The 16,458-nt window shown below is 47.8% G+C and overlaps 1 protein-coding gene across 2 annotated transcripts in view; it reads left to right on the top strand.

Annotated features, from left to right (window-relative positions):
- Positions 1-14,535, top strand: part of NF1 (neurofibromin 1) — a 72,818-nt gene extending 58,283 nt beyond the window's left edge. For both annotated transcript variants that reach the window (XM_058817975.1, XM_058817974.1), the window contains 12 exons: positions 487-627; positions 955-1,081; positions 1,632-1,763; positions 2,306-2,441; positions 3,196-3,353; positions 4,197-4,319; positions 5,001-5,128; positions 5,583-5,683; positions 6,149-6,291; positions 6,400-6,446; positions 7,064-7,280; positions 9,932-14,535. In XM_058817975.1, the coding sequence (XP_058673958.1) occupies positions 487-627; positions 955-1,081; positions 1,632-1,763; positions 2,306-2,441; positions 3,196-3,353; positions 4,197-4,319; positions 5,001-5,128; positions 5,583-5,683; positions 6,149-6,291; positions 6,400-6,446; positions 7,064-7,280; positions 9,932-10,074 (1,596 nt within the window). In that variant the 3' untranslated portion in view covers positions 10,075-14,535. The remainder of the gene's footprint in view (positions 1-486; positions 628-954; positions 1,082-1,631; positions 1,764-2,305; positions 2,442-3,195; positions 3,354-4,196; positions 4,320-5,000; positions 5,129-5,582; positions 5,684-6,148; positions 6,292-6,399; positions 6,447-7,063; positions 7,281-9,931) is intronic.
- The last annotated feature ends 1,923 nt before the right edge of the window (positions 14,536-16,458 follow it).

Raw genomic sequence — 16,458 nt, 5'->3', positions numbered from 1 at the left:
CACTCGGGGGCACTGCAGGGACAGTCAGCTCCTGGTGTGAGTGAAACTTGCTCTGCAAACAGCTCTGCTCAGGGCACCCAGCGTGTGCTCAGTGCCAGTTCCTCCTGTGTGTGGTTCTGGTGTTGAGGAGGAAGTGCTTGGCCAGTGCTGTGTGCAGAGCTGCAGTCCATGTTCAGATGGAGAACCACAGACCCATTTCTGCTCAGGCTGGTGCAGGGCAGGGTGGGTCTGACACTGAGCAAGGAAGGGATGGAGGTGAGCAGGAATGGCTTGGGAGTTGCAAACAAGGCTTGAAATTCATTTTCTTTCTACTGTTCACCTGTGAAGTGCATTAACAGGTCCACGTGAGCATCTGTTCCCTTGGAATGGGTGTGGCTGAGACAAAACCTGCTACAAGGGGCACAAACCCTGCCCTCCATCCTGGTTGTTCCTTCACCTGCAGGAACTGGCTCCAAGGGGCAGTGGTGGCTCTTTCTCTCCCTGCAGGACTCCCCTATGCACAAGGCTCTGTTCTGGGTGGCCATGGCCGTGCTGCAGCTGGATGAGGTGAACCTGTACTCGGCAGGGACAGCCCTGCTGGAGCAGAACCTGCACACCCTGGACAGCCTGCGCGTGTTCAACGACAAGGTGAGCCCACAGCCTGCGCTCCTGCAGCCACCAGAGCTGCAGAAAAGGGGAAAAACCCAGCTTTGTCCTTGTGAACTAAACCTGAATTTGCATGAGAAATTGTTACACTCGAGTGATATCCACAGATAAAGGTGTGGAGAGAAGTTGTCATTACTGGGTTGGAAACTGGAACAGAAATGTCCAGATGTGATCTGTGAGAAAGTGTTTGATATTTTCCTGTAGCCTCTGAAAGAACTGTTCTGCCACTTAAACAAAAAACCCAACAAACTTGACATGTCCCGAGTAACTTCAACTAAGGTGCTCTTGTATTTTGTTTTTGTGGGTCAGAGCCCAGAAGAAGTGTTTATGGAGATCAGGAGACCACTCGAATGGCACTGCAAACAGATGGATCATTTTGTTGGGCTAAATTTCAACTCCAACTTTAACTTTGCACTAGTGGGACATCTCCTGAAAGGTAAGAGTGCATAATGCTCTTTGTTTGAGATGGCTCATACTTCAGGAATAAACAAGTCAAGAGATAAAGGGGCCACATTCGGTGATGGATTTTGAGAAACTTGGATTATAGAGTAGGTACAGAATTAAACACTCTTGGATTAAAGGACTTAACCAGTTTTACTTTATATGTCTCCTGTGAAGGTCTTTAGTGCTGCTGCTAAAAGTTCTGAACTGTCACAGGGTGCAGAGCTTTATTTGCTGCAGTCTTTTACTTCTTCCTCCAAGAATATCTCTCCCTGTTTGCCTGTGCTCAGGCTCACCGGGATTTTTAGAAGACTGATTTGTGAGATAACAGATATAATGTATGCACAGACATTTGACATTATGCAGTTTTGAGGGAGGGGTAAAAAGAATTAGTCTTAAATGTGCCATTTCTAGTAGCACTGTGCTCTCTTACCCTTGAGATGGAATGTCTGAGAACGTGCTGGAAAATATTTATAAATGCCTTCAAAATATTAGTGCTTCATAAATATGGATTCAGAAGTTAAATACAATCTTTTGTTTCTTAGGGTACAGGCATCCTTCCCCTACCACTGTAGCAAGAACAGTGAGGATTTTGCACACACTCCTTGCTCTGGTTAACAAACACAGGAACTGTGACAAGTTCGAGGTGAACACCCAGAGCGTGGCTTACCTGGCAGGTAATGAACCAAACCTCCTTTCCAGTCTGAGCTGACTGAAAAGGACTGGTTATTGTGGGATTCCTTCAGGTTCAGCTTGTTAAAATTGTACAGCACAAAGAAAACTTGTAACTGGTGGACAGGAGTGTGGTCAGGGTGGGCACATTGGGAAGGTTTTTTGGGGGCTGAGGGCTTTGCCAGCACAGCACATCCTCTACAGCTTTGGCACTTCTTCAGGGAGGCTGGAGGTTTCTTGGTGTAAATAATCCAGTGTATGCCTGACAGCCTTCAAGTTTCCAGTGGTCTGGACACAGAAATTGTGACCATGTGAGGGCAAATTTGTAAATCTTGTCATTGTAACTGGATGGGAAACAGAATTCTTTTTAAATTATCTGGTTTTAATCTGTACATTCCCTAAGGTGTAGCTGCAGCTCAGTGGTGTTGGTGTAAAGGTACACTGATGCCTGTAAGAAATGCAGAAGGCTGGAATATTGTTTCACTGTTGACTGTGCTCTGCTGTGAAAGCTTCCCTTGCCTTGCCTTGCCTTGCTGTGTGTTTGCAGCCCTGCTGACGGTGTCGGAGGAGGTGCGGAGCCGCTGCAGCCTCAAGCACAGGAAGTCTCTCTTGCTGACAGACGTGTCAATGGAAAATGTTCCCATGGACACATTCCCCATCCATCACAGTGACACTAGCTATAGGTTGGTTGTCTCACTTTTAGATCAGTTACCCACATTGCAAAGCCTGGTTCCTGTAGTGAGTGAGCTAAGCCCCACTGATAGCGCTGAGTCCTTGGGCTGTGGTGGCTCCTGAGCAATTTCTCCTTACACTGGGGTCAGGAGTCACAGAAATTTGGATGTGCAATTCATGCAGATTTAATTTTCAGAGCTTAACTGCTCTGGAGGCTGTTAAACCTTTTGCTAAAATCTTTCTATGAGACCTGATTTAATCTCATTTATATTTTAGAGGAACATTTTGTTTGTCCTTTTAAGAGCTCCAGGGCATGGAGCTGTCTGTCCCACTGGGAAACCTTGACACCTTGTTACAGCCTGTGTGCAGCCAGAGAGATCAGCCAGGAAATCAACTGGAAGTGCCAAGGAGAGCCTGTGTCCTCAACAGGGAGCACTTCACTCATGATCTCTCTTTTTAGCACTGAGATTGGAGTGGCTGATGACAAAATATATTTCATCTTACCCCATATGCTGATTTGCTTGTGTTCTTTTCATGGCTTTATTTTTTTATCCCTTCACCATCACATTCACATCAGATTGTTTGTTTTCAGTAGCCCAGACATCTTTGCAAGCAAAGTAATTGCTATTTCTTGTTATGTGTTTTGGGGAAATTAACCAGGTAGGAAAGATGGGTTTAAAAAAGGATAGTTTTGCTGCTTGAAAAACCTCTGCCTAAATAGCATAGTTTTAAGATTTTCTTAATTGAATTTCTCTGCACTTTCAGGACACTAAAGGAACACCAGCCCTGGTCATCCCCCAAGGGGTCAGACAGACACCTGGCTGCCAGTTACCCAACAGTGGGACAGATCAGCCCTCGCACCCGGAAATCCATGAGCTTGGACATGGGGCAGCCTTCACAAGCCAACACTAAAAAGCTTCTAGGTTATTAACATAACTAATTTATTGATCTGTCTACAGAATACCCTGGGAAGCGTTACTGGAGAAAAAATGTTCTTGTATTAGTTCTGGCTTTAAGGGCTTATTCCTGATTGAGAGGAATAAATGCAGTTTCTGCAAAATGCAAATTTCAGGGCACTGGATAGTTAAAGAGGACTCAGTTCTTTTGGCCATGATGGGGGGAGCAAGAGCGATGCTCAAGATCTGCATGTTGAAGTGGAGAAAACAAGATATTCCATTTCCCAAAGGTGCCTAGTGCCAGTCTTGTGCTCCCAGCCCTTTCCAGCAAACCCAGGAGGTGGATTTTTAGCTGCTCCATAGAGTGCTCTGGTTGGGGCTGGAGGAGATGGTCCCAGAACATGGTAGATGTGTGTAAACAATCTGATTTGTACTCGTGGCTTCTCAGTGCATCATGTTTACAACAAACTCATGTATCAGAGGAACAAGCTGAGTTGCTTTGCAGAACTTGTGGAAGCCCTTTGGCATTACACAGGTGGAAGAACAGGGGCATTTCCTTCATTCCAGCCCTTTCCTGCTTCCTTTTCAGTAACCTGGCATGTGTATTCTGTGTGGGGGCCAGGAGTCCATGGCATGCCCCCCTGACTAATTGCATGCTCCCTCCTGTGTATTGTGAAGCACTCTGGAAGCTGTGATGGAGAGCGGCATGGTGTGATCGTATTTTCTGTCCCATCCCTGAAAATGGTGAAAAGGTCCACAGATTCCTGTCAACACATGGTAGATAGGGGAGTAGCTTGGCCAGAAAATCAGAAAAAGTTAGAATATGGATTTAGGTTTAATGTTTTTAATTGCTTGATAAATTGTTTTTAGGTACAAGGAAAAGTTTTGACCATTTGATATCGGACACAAAGGCTCCTAAAAGGCAAGACATGGAATCTGGAATCACAACGCCTCCCAAAATGAGGAGAGTAGCCGAAAATGATTATGAAATGGGTGAGACACAGGACTAACATCTTAAGAACAATACTAATTGTAAACGCTTTGTATATCTATACAAAGGGCTATTTCTAAATTCAGTGTTTACTTACCAAGGTTACTCCAAGGTAAGGGAGAAGCACTTTTCTTAGCAATGGCTTCTGCAGGGTGCAGCCTTCATATCTTTGGCAGCTGCACTGGAGCTGCTCAGTTTACAGGTGCAGAATCAGGGGCAGCTCTAAAGGACTGCATATAAGAGTGCAATGAAATAAATAGCATTTGGCCTTCTATAAGTTAATAAGCCCCAGCTGCAAATTCCTGCAGGAGATGGAACGTGAGCTGATGCCTGGAATGCCTCTCTTCATCTTCTCCCCCATCTGCTTCCTGTGCCCTCACCCCCAATTGCAATGCAAGACCAGGGTTCTTCTCTTGTATCTGCCTGACCCTAAATTTGGTACTTACACCCCTGGGCCTGTATTTCACTGAAGAGGAAATTGGGGTTTTTGTTTGCCATCTGATAACACATCCCATGTAGTGGTGCAGTGCTGCTGCACTCCAGCGCAGTCGTTGCTTTGACCTTTGTGACGAGGCCGGCGAGCTCTGAGGTTTGCTCATGACTGACTTCGGTGTGCAGAACCTGATTCTGCCTTGCTTTGGGTTTCTTTTGCTCTGGATGAGTTGCTCTTTTTTATCTGGCAGAAACCCAGAGAATATCACCACAGCAGCACCCACACCTCCGGAAAGTTTCCGTTTCCGAGTCAAACGTCCTCCTGGATGAAGAAGTTCTGACTGACCCAAAAATTCAAGCTCTGCTGCTTACAGTTCTTGTAAGCTTTCTTCTGTGTGTTGTCTGCTATTTTCTGATGTCCTTTTACCTCCCAGCAAAACAAACATGTTCCTTGGAGTTTTTCCTGCCTGAGTTTATGACAAACTATTTTGTATAACAAAAGGTTATTAATACATTATAGTTTAAAAGAAATGAGCATTATTTGAATCCCAGGATGATCCAGTTTAAAAGTCATTAACTAGTCAGAGGTGCAGTCTGATAGCACTTTCTTCAGCTGTACCACTGCGGTTCCCACCCCAGCTACGCTCAGTTGTGTAAAACAGTGATGAGATATATTTATTGGCAAAAGACAAATTGTTGCCACCTGGTTCTGTTGTTTCTCAACAGAGACATAAATCAATCTTTTCTAGCATGCTTTCTGGTAGTCAGAAATGTTGAACCCTTTCAGCAAAGGCTGTAAGCACACAGGTCACTAACAGCTCCTTCCCTGGCAGGCCACGCTGGTGAAATATACCACGGACGAGTTTGACCAGCGCATCCTCTACGAGTATTTAGCAGAGGCCAGCGTTGTCTTCCCAAAGGTCTTTCCTGTTGTGTGAGTACCTGAAGTTGTGGTTACAATAACTCTTCTTTTACAATGGCTCTTCTTTAGAGCTCTCTGGTCCAGAAGCACTAGCTCTACAAGGCACTAGCTTACATGGAGGTTACAGGCTGCAGTCTGTCCATGCTGGTTGATTTTAATTTGTGCCCCAGGTGTTTCAAATCTGATGTAAAGCCTAGTGCAGGTGCTCTTTGGGTGTTTCTTTAGACACCTGTTGTAGTTTTGCTGGAGTGAATATGTGTAAAGGAAACCCAGCTGTCAGACGTTAAGGTGAGCAGGTGCTCACAAACTGACCTGAGCACATCATTAGAGTCCTCATGGAACAGAGTTGGGAATTGTGTTCTGAAATCACTGCTGGGGCAAAAATCCCACCTGAAGTGCTGGTTGCTAAAGTCAGTTGGGAACTGCAGGTTTATTTTATTTAATGACCAAAAACTAAGCCACTTTTCCTTTCCTCAGGCATAATTTATTGGATTCCAAGATCAATACCCTTTTATCGCTGTGCCAGGACCCAAACTTGTTGAATCCAATTCATGGGATTGTGCAGAGTGTTGTGTACCATGAGGAGTCTCCACCCCAATACCAAACATCCTATCTACAGAGTAAATATTTTTCCTTTTTTAAAAAAAAAGTGCTGTACTAGGAGCACTCTCTGTTCTCTGTCAGGTGAGAGCTGGGCTTTCATGGTGGTGTTCCATTTGTTGTTGCAGGTTTTGGATTTAATGGGCTGTGGAGGTTTGCTGGCCCCTTCTCCAAGGTAAGAGCTCTGTGGGGTCTGGGCTGTTTGACCTTTCTGGGCACGTTGGTGCTGCAGCAAAGATGCTCATAAGGAGCATCATCCTCATATGAGTGAGGAGAGAGCATCAGGGGCACCTCCAGGGCTACAACCAGCCCTGGGCCTGCAGCAGGTGCTGTGATAGATAAGTTACCAAAGTGGGGTAAAAGCAGCCAGGTGCGTGAGTGCAGCTTTTCCTGCTCCCAGGGTCAGTTCATTACATGTATCTGACAGGGTAGGGGTTAATTTAGTAAGAGTGATGATTCCAAAAAGCTAAATTTTGTGTTGAAGCAGAGCCAGTGGAGGACTGCCCGTGTGTCCAGCCATCCCAAGGGAGGTGGCCCAGGTGTGGGGCTGGGGCAGGGGCTCTGCAGCCCCTTTTCCTGCCCTGGGCTCCCACACACTGAGATCACACTGACACCTGGTCTGCAGTGTGGACAGTTAGATTGATCTGGACAAGGCCACAAATGAGTTTTTACACATACATCAAATGCTCTTGAAAATATGCAGGCAAAACAGAGGGACTTGAGAGTGAGCTCTGGAGCAAAGCTCAAACTGACAATGGAAGGAACAACTTTTTTTCCCCCCATCTCCCACAGCAAACCCAAATCCCAGACTATGCAGAACTCATCGTAAAGTTCCTGGATGCGTTGATTGACATCTATTTGCCTGGAATTGATGAGGAAACCAGTGAAGAATCTCTCCTGACCCCCACCTCTCCGTATCCTCCAGCGGTGCAGAGCCAGCTCAGCATCACTGCAAACCTCAATCTCTCCAACTCCATGACCTCACTTGCCACTTCCCAGCACTCCCCAGGTCAGTGCCTCTTCTGGTTCCATCTGGGTGGGGGAAATGGGGAATTTCCTGCTTTAGGAGCCTCCTTGGCTCTTTGGATGTGTTAATGTGTCAAACATTGGTGCATTGTGGAGTCAAACAAATATTAAATTGTTCCTGAGCTGTTACCCTGTGGATTCAGATCCTGGATTTTATCCAGCACAAAAATTGTCTCCCAGGTCACTCCATGTGAAGGGAAGAGAATTAAGGGCATCAGAACAGCAGCACCTATATTGGAACATGTGCCCTGCAGGGGATCCCTGGCTCACAGGCACTGAGATGGTTTGTTCAGGGTTCAGAGGAGCAGCAGGAGCAAGGCAAGGCTGTTGGGATTATTTGGGAACGGGGGTTTCTTTGGGAACATACCTTGCAGTCAGTGTGGAAGGACATTCTGGGCAGCATCTTTCCATTTGGAACACAGCATCGGTGGCAGCTCCGGCAGTTCCTTTCCAAGGATGAGGTGGTGGTGCAGGATTGGGCTCTCTGCAAGGGAAAGAAGCATTTTGCTCTGCAAATGTCCTCCTTCCTTCTGCCCCACTTTCCATTCCCTCTTCCTTTACAAGCTGAGAGAAAGGAATTAATCCAACTCGTCAGACATTCCTTCCAAGTGCTGTGCAAACAGATGGCTTTTGTCAAAGGCTGGTTAAGAGTCTCCACAAACAGAGTTGGGAACTAGGGAACTTGTTCAGGTTAATAGTGAGTCTGAAACAGCACACTGCTGGCACTCTGAACACTGTTTGGAAATTAAATTTAAAACACCAGTGTGAAGGCCACGTGTTCAGCAGCACTCCGTTAAAAGAAACATTTTCAGCCAAGTGAGTTTTTTTTATTATGGCTACAAATACTAAGTTGCAGATACATGAAAAATTCATTTCTTGCATCTGGAAACAACTATGCAGGATCATTGTTTATGAATGTTTTGTCTGTCACCATCTCTGTTCCTCTGCCTCCACTTTCCAGTCTCATGGACATTATTCACTTATGTTTATTTCTTTCATTCTGTGTCTGTGAAGCTTCTCTGCCTTGCTCTAAGTCTGCAGTTTTCATGCAGATGCCTCATCCAGGTACTCTCTTCTTTCATCATATTTGCACGAAATGCTGCTTGAGCTGCGTCAGGGCCGGGCTGTGGCATGAGGAGCAGTTTCTGACACGGGAATGGCTTCAGCAAGTGCTAAGCTGGTGCATTTCTTGGGGGATGACAAAGTCACCCACAGCCTTGAGAATAAATCTGGTAACAAGAGGGATGCTTAATATGGAAATCACTCTGCTGCACGTGTGAAGCTGAAATGAACTGTTTGGTGTGAGCTCCTTATGTTGGCCAGGACTCAGCTCTGACTGCAGGGACACACGTGCAAACAGACACGAGTTTGGACTAAACTGCAGCAGACAGTGGGGCAGTAAATCAGGAGCTGCATGCTTCTGCATTTCTGCTTTGTGTGGAGAAGTAAGAGAAAGCTGCAGAAGAGGGTTTTTTGCTCGTGCCCGTGGATTGTCCCTGTCCTCAGCATAGTTTGGGAGTTTTGTGCTGCCACCCACACCAGGAAAGGAAGGTGCAGGCTCTGGCTGGAGCCCTCACATTGTCCCCGTGCTGAGTGTGGAAGGTGTTCTTTGTTCTCACTAATGCCAACACCAATTAATTTCTTGCACATAATTGTGAATATGTCACTTACAATAACAGAGCTTTGTTCTAACCTTTCTATTTGCGGTCAGACATCCTATTTTTTGCTGCTGATTGTAGTTGTATCCTCTTGCATAAAACCACCCATCGTGCTCTTCATTGCTGAGGTGTTGGTGAGCACTCCCCAGACAGACTCAGTGTGGCAGCTGCATGGAGAGGCTGCTGCAGGGGTTAACTCACAGCACAGTCTCAAGAGCAGCAATTGCTCAGGAGCAGGGCTGCACTGAGCCAGTCCTGGGCTGTTGGGTGTGCAGTGACAGTGCCCAAAGCCACTGCCAGCTGAGGGCTCTAACGCTGGCATTGGGTGGTGCTGTTGTGTCAGTGTGGGCTTTTCACTAAAGCACTTCAGTTTTGAGGTTTGTTTGATGGGAGACTTTTAGCAAAGCATAACAGAGTTTTGCTCTGAAGGACAAGATCCTGCAGAGGACATGCAAAGCTTCTCAGAAGGGTCTAAGTTTGTAGGCACAAACCTGTCTGGTGCCATTCTCATCCTGAGCCCCACAAGTCTTCCTGCCACCGGTGGGGCTGAACTCAGCACAGTTTTCATGAGGAGACCCAGCCTCAGTTTCTCTGTGCCTGTGTCCTTTCAAGACCCTCCTTAGGAAACTGTTTCTTTACTCATTAAGATTCGTTTCTTTACTCATTAAGAGTCAGTTTGGTGGTTTGTGTTTTCCTCCTTCCTTCACTTAAGCAGACTTGTTTCCAGCCAGACAGCCAAGTTTTCTTGGTTTTACTCTCCCTTTGCCCTCTGCCGGCCCCACAGGCTGGAGGGCAGGAGCGAGCGGCTCTGCAGCCCTTCCCTGTCACAAATCGTATTTGGTTCTTTTTAAACTCGTCCCGGGGGAGGCGGGCGGAGCTCGGCGGGGTCGGGCCTTCAGGGGGAGCGGCCCCTCCGGGATCCCCACGGCCCGGGGCTGCCGGCGGCGGGCTCAGCGCGGCGCTCGTGTCTCCGCAGGGATCGACAAGGAGAACGTGGAGCTCTCGCCCACCGCCGGCCACGCCAACAGCGGGAGGATGCGCCACGGCTCCGCCAGCCAAGTGCAGAAGCAGCGAAGCGCCGGCAGCTTCAAGCGTCACAGCATCAAAAAGATCGTGTGATTGTCGCTTTTTAATTTTATTTTTTTATTTTCGGACCTGACTGACGCGCGGCCCCTCGCGAAGGGCCCTCCACCGGGTGTGATGCTGCACTTGACCTGTACAGTTCCCATCCAGCCGCGTTGCCAGATGATCAACTCCTGACCCACTGCCTGAGTTAACGCCTTCCTTCATCCCCCTGCCGGGCTCCAGCCGTGTTCAGAGCCACGCCTGTGCCCCACGCCAGGCTGGAGTTCGGTAGCGCTGCAGAGCCGCGTCCTGTTCCAGTCCAAAGCCATTCCCCAGCCCTGCCATGTCTGCTCTGGCCTCAGGTGTTCCTGCTAAGGGAAGTGTTGATCCTTAACCCCGTTTGCACGCCTCAAGGTAATAGTGGCTTCCTGAGCCAGGGAAGTTTCTCTAACCCTGGTTTTAATCCAAACTATAAGATTTTAGCTGTGTACTTTTTTTTTTTACCACACTGAGAAGAAGTTCATGATAGCTGCAGTACAAGGAGCTTAACAGAAGTGGTGGATTAGGTTAAATTTCAGGTAATTAGCAATAAAGGGGAGAGGAAAAGGAGGCTGCAGGAGTCCCTCATTCCCCAGACCAAGCTTCACACACTTGGACTGTACATGGACCAGACTGGACAAACTGGCTTTTTTCCCAAAGCTTTTTTTTTTTTCTTTTTTGGCTGTACTTTATCTTCCCTGAGGAAGTTGTACGGGGGAAAATCCCTGGGAACTGAGCCTCGAGCTGTCATTGTAGCACCTGCTTTAGTTCTGCCCTTCCTAATAATGTGCACCTTCAAGAGCTCCTGGCAGAATATCCAGTGGGGAATGGAGGGAAAGAAAATGGGATGGATTCATACCCGGCTCTGGGGGATAGTGTGTGGCAAAGCTGCCCCTGTGCTGCCCGAGCAGGGACAGAAGCAGCCACGTCCGCTCAAGGTACATGAATTTAAATTAACTGACACTGTGTCCAGTCCCAGGGAGGTGTGGTGGCGGAGGCGCAGTCCCCTCCCGGGCGGGTTCAGGGCTCCTGCGGGGCTCACACAAACCTGAGGCTGCGGTGGCGGTCGGGAGCCGCCGGCTGGCGGGGCAGGAGCCGGTGCCCGGTGCCGGCGGTGCCCGGTGCCAGCGGTGCCCCCTGCCGGGGCTGGTCCCGCTGCGGGTGCCGGTGCCCCGCGGGCTGGAGTCCAGGCAGGGGCTGTGTCCCTGGGGCTCACACGGCTTCTGCTCAGAAACAGATCCGCTGCCCGGTTTCACATCCCTCTGCTGGGGTAGGAGTTAACAATCCTTCGATGGCTTTAAAGGAAAAAAAAGTATATCCATTAGGTAAAAGCCAGTCCTCCAGTGCAATCGTTAGTGGCTTTCAGTAAATCAAACTCCACAGCTAAATTATTAGAGAATGGTACAATTCATGGTTCCAACTTATTGCTATAGCACATAATTCCCATGTATCCACACAGTAACAATGTAACATTTATGTAAATAAAAATACCTTTATTGTATTGATTCATAAAATAACAATTTCTTTAATTTGTTTACAGTCCTGGAAAAACTATGAACACAAACTTCATATGCAAGTAGTTTGCCAAAACAAGAGGAAAACTTAGAATTACAAGTCATGGAATAAACAGGCTAGAAAGGTGAACTGGTGCAATTAACCAAATCCCTCACTCGGGTGATGCAGGCGCCAGGGCAGGAACGTGGTCACTGGTGACACAGAGTGGGGTCTAAGCAGGGCCACGAGGCTGAGCTGGGCTCAGGGACAGAGCAGGGGCTCAAGCCTTGGGTTTGGGGTCGCCAGGTTAGAAACCATTGTCATCTCACAACTCGGATTGTGAGGAGCCACCCCTGGTGTCACTGGGGTTTGCACTGGGTTGTGCCCAGTCGAGCTGGTTTCAGCCCTTCCCGTTTTGCTGAGGACAAGGAATTGTAGAAGCCTGAGGATTTGTATGTAGGAGGAAAACAACCTCTTGTAAAGGTGGTGTGCTGTTTTCAGTTGTTTCTCATATGAGCAGGTCTCCTGCAAACAGGAACAGTAATTCCAGAGGAACTGCCTGACTGACTTTGTTTGGGCAGAGAGCAAGCCCTTCACTGTTGTGCATCGCCCATGTCAGAAGTGTCCCTCCATCAGAACTGCTGTGTTCTCTGCAGCACAGAGATGTGGCAGCAGAGGGGACAGGGATCAAAGTCACCTTCCCTGTGAGAACTACTCCAGCCTCTCAGTCCCAGCTGGAAAAAATGGTCTCTTCCTAAAGTCAGTGAACAAAACTGAATTTCCTCTTTCCTGGAAGGAGTTGGTTGGAGTTTTCCCTGTGTGAGAGGTTCAGTGAGAGGGCCTGGACTCTGGCAGAGGTATCAGACACCTGTGTCAGGTAATGGGTGAATTGGGGTGTAAGGACTGCTGCTGGCCAAGGTTGGATTTGGGATCGGGGGCCCTGATAGACAGGAACGTTGTCTCCTAGTACTGGTGCTTGGGAAGCTTGTGCTCGGCTCCCAGGGAACCATGGCCTTTGGGTAATGATTAAACTCCCATCAGTAATTAGTTGTTGAGTGCCTTACTGTCAGTACATCGCTCTCCTGCTCCCTCCAGCAGCCACTGCTGGGATTTGCCTCTTTTTCTTTCTCACATCCTCCTTCCTTTGTTCTTTGCCTGTTTGAGCACTCTCCATCCCATCCCATCCCATCCCATCCCTGGGAGCTCTGCTCCCATCCCGGGCTGCTCCATCCTTTCTCCACCTGCTGCTCTGTTCTCTGGTGAGCAGCAGGTTGTTGCTGGTGACAGTGTGGGTGTGAGCCCTGACCTGACAGGGAGCCCCATCCCAGGGTCCCCAGTGCCCCACGCTCCGGGCAGCCCGCGGGCCCCTGGCAGTGCCTGCTGCTCCAGGCTCTGCTGCTCCAGGCTCTGCTGCAGGGCTGGAGCTGCAGCCCCAGAGTCCCTGTGCTCTGACATGAAAACTTACAATTCAGAAAAATCCTATTGGAACACGTGGACCATGTAAGGCCCTCCCGGGGAGCGTGTGTGACCCCCTGGCTCAGAGCCCGTTCCCTGCCCCACACTGACCACAGCTCAGTACTGTAAGGACAATTAACATTCTGTTTGTGTTTGTATTTTCCCTGACTTAAAGATAACTCAGTAGTATTTGAATAGTGCATAACCTACCTGTAATGATGCCAACGTTTCTGCTTTCCCATGCATGAGGTTTCCCAGGACAGGGAACATTTCACTGAGTCTGAGGGCTGAGCCCCTGGCTCATGCCAGGGCTGGCTCTGACCTGACCCGGGTTGTAGGTTTTAGGGCTTTTTCTGTTTCATTCTAAGGTTAATTTTTTCCGAAGTCACAAAGCACGTCCTATTGTTATGCAACAAACCACAGACAGTCACTCAGAGTGTTGGTCCCACCTTTTTTTTTATGCAGTATATTCACCTGTAAATAGGTTTTGTGTAAAATTTGACAGAAAAGTATATTTACTACACTGTAAATACATGTGACAATATATTGTATTATTTTGCTTTTTTTGTAAAGCAGTTAGTTGCTGTATATGTATAACATACAAATTTGATTATTCTAGTGTTAGTAACTGTTAACTACTCTCTCCCTCCTGCTGGTGCATTCCATCATTTAAAGCAGAAGCTGTGTCCGACACACTCACCCTCTGTATGATCTCACTGCTTCCATTGGCCTCAGCTTCCCAGGGGTTTCCATGATGCCAGTCCTGGCCGTGCTCACAAAGCCAGCTTGGAGAGCCCCAGGCTGCTGGGAGCTGTGGGTCACAATGGTGGAAACCTGCTTTCAGATAATTATTGTTCACCCCATTCTCCCCTCATGTATGTACTTCCCCCTTTTTTTTGAAGTAAAATGTAAATTCAACCTGCTCCCAGTTGTTTGAAGGTCATTCCGGGGCTGCAGGGTGAAGGTGGTGGACACTGATGTCCTCTCTCTGTTGGAACAGGTTTGGGAGGGTTCTTTGGGGCTGAACCAAGGCACCCAGCCCAGTTACAGAGCCCAACACCCCAAATTTCTGGGGAAATTCAGATTCCAGTTAAAATTGAGTGTCTGGGGTTTGTCTTCCCAGACTGGTGCTGCTCTGGGTGTGGGATCCTGCACAGATCTGAGATTACCTGTGGTGACTGAGGAAGAAAAAAGCCCATTGTCATGAATTTCATGTCACTTTAATAAGATTATCATAACTGAATAATAAATCAGAATATTTCTTTTTAAAATGTAAATTTAATATTGTAATAAAACAGCTGCTTGGTCTTTAAAGAACAATTCAGTATAATTTGTCTATTTGAGCTTTTTTTGCCTAGAAGCTTGAGGTTTCAGTTGTCAGGCAACTTCTCTGACAAATGATTAATCACATCTATTTTTCTTTTAGGGGGATACATTACTTCCCCATTAAAAGTGTCTAAGTACTTATATTCTGACTTTGTGAATCGTAAAAGTATGTAAAGACACATTAAAGTGTGACTGCATTGACTTCTTCTGAGACATCTTATTGTTCCTGCACGGTGAACAGACAGACCTGCAGACACCTGGACAGGTGATTCCTGTTGTGCTGCTGCTGCCAGCTGGGCTGCACCAGTGGAACAGCAGCAGTGTGTGAACTGTTGCATTTCATTTTCTTTACTTCAGAGGAAATGTTCCTCAGTTCTGAGTTGGGCCTGGAGTGGGATCCAGGCAGGAGCCAGCTCCTGAGCAGCACCTGCTCAATCACTGCTGTCAAAAACGTTCCTAAAGTTCCTCTTTTGGACAGTGGAGCCTCCCTGCTACTTGAGATCACAATTACACTGTAGCCACAGGGAAGGAATGAAAGGAGAGTCTTATTTAGTTATGTATGCAGTTGGAAAAACTGTATTTAGGGGAAAATTGCACTGTTGGATCAGGCAATTCTGTCTAAGGAAATAGCTTCAAAATCCCTGCCCAGCTGATGCTGCTGAAATATTTTACAAAGGAAAACAATGAAGTCAAAATGCAGAACTTACTTGCACTTGGGGAATGGATTCTGTTCTGGAGCTGAAAACTGCACAAGGAGGAAAAGCAAGCTGTTGATGGCTGAGCCCAGGATGGCTCAGAGCTGCTGGTGAAGGTGCCCCAGCAGTGTCCCAGGTGAGATTCCTGTTCCCTTAGGTCCTTGTGTGGGACTGGATTCTGCTTGGTCACACTATGACCAAATGTGTGTCTGTCCTCCCCTCTAAGGCCCGGGACAGAACACCTGCACTCAGCTCTGAGTGATGGATGAGCCACCTGTGTGACAGAACGAAGGGCCAGAGCTCTGCAGCTGGGCCCCTCTCAGAGCGGGGACCTGCCTGTCCCCCTACCCGAGCTGCAGCTCTCAGGTGTGAGTCTTTTGTGCCTCGCAACAGGGGCTCCTGCTGGGGCTCCTCTGCTTAACCAGCTCTCAAATGAAAATCACTCCTAGGCTTGTGTGGGTGGAAAGGGTACAAAAACAACTCTCATGATGTGACTTGTTCAAATAAGTATGGGTTTGTTCTTCAAAGGAATCATGAAAAAACCTCTGATGACAGGATCTTTTGGGATATTTAAATAACAGTGCTATAAATAGCCAGGAGTAACTATATGCTCAAGAAAATCCCCCTGAACTATTAAATAGTATTTTAGGTTTTTTTTCTCAGAGCATACTGTCCTTCAGACAAACTGGAAATATCTGTTCTGCTGCTTCCACCCCCAGTTAGGTACTGGCAGAGCAAGGTCTGCCCAGGAGAGCTGGCTGTGCAGCAAGACACAGTGCAAATGCTGAGGAGCTGCTCATCCAGCCCTCCTCCTCCTCCTCGGGCTGTGAGGAATGAAGCTGCAGGAGGTTCCAGCAGTTCTGGTCCCTGTGTGTGCGACACAGGCTGTGGCTGTGACCCTGACAAAGCCCTCTGCCCGACCACCAGGCACTGCACACACTGGGATTGCCCAACGCTAACAGCCAAGGGTGCCTGTCCGTTGGGAACTCCTAACGGAAAAACTTCTGAGAGCCTCAGATTAGGGACATCAAAAGGGCAAAGTCTCAACACCGATGGATTTTTCCACTTCGTGTGTGACACAATTTGGAGTTTCTAAGTGGGTATTTAGTATTAATTCCCAACTGCTATGAACAAGAAGATAAGAGGCAAATCAGGAACTTTTCACAGAAAAATACTTGGACAAATCAGTGATTTAGGAAGGACAATCCTGCCCATGACTGTGGTTTCTCCAAGTTACTCATTTACACTCTCACATACCCACCGCCTGCTGCAGGCACGTGTCAATAAGAAACGGGCAGGTTTGAAGAACATCAAATATTTCCCAGTCTCCTCCAAGTGCCTTGTCCAGAGCTGTCCTGGAATCAGCTGTCACACAGCCCACTGAGCGTGGCAGTGCCAGCACTGATCAGCCATGCTGCTCTACTGTGCA

The sequence above is a fragment of the Ammospiza caudacuta genome, chromosome 20 (genome assembly GCF_027887145.1).
Source record: "Ammospiza caudacuta isolate bAmmCau1 chromosome 20, bAmmCau1.pri, whole genome shotgun sequence".
In the NCBI taxonomy this organism is placed as follows: domain Eukaryota; kingdom Metazoa; phylum Chordata; class Aves; order Passeriformes; family Passerellidae; genus Ammospiza; species Ammospiza caudacuta.
The sequence above is the reverse complement of the archived record's forward strand: the minus strand, read 5'-3'. Positions and strand labels throughout refer to the sequence as shown.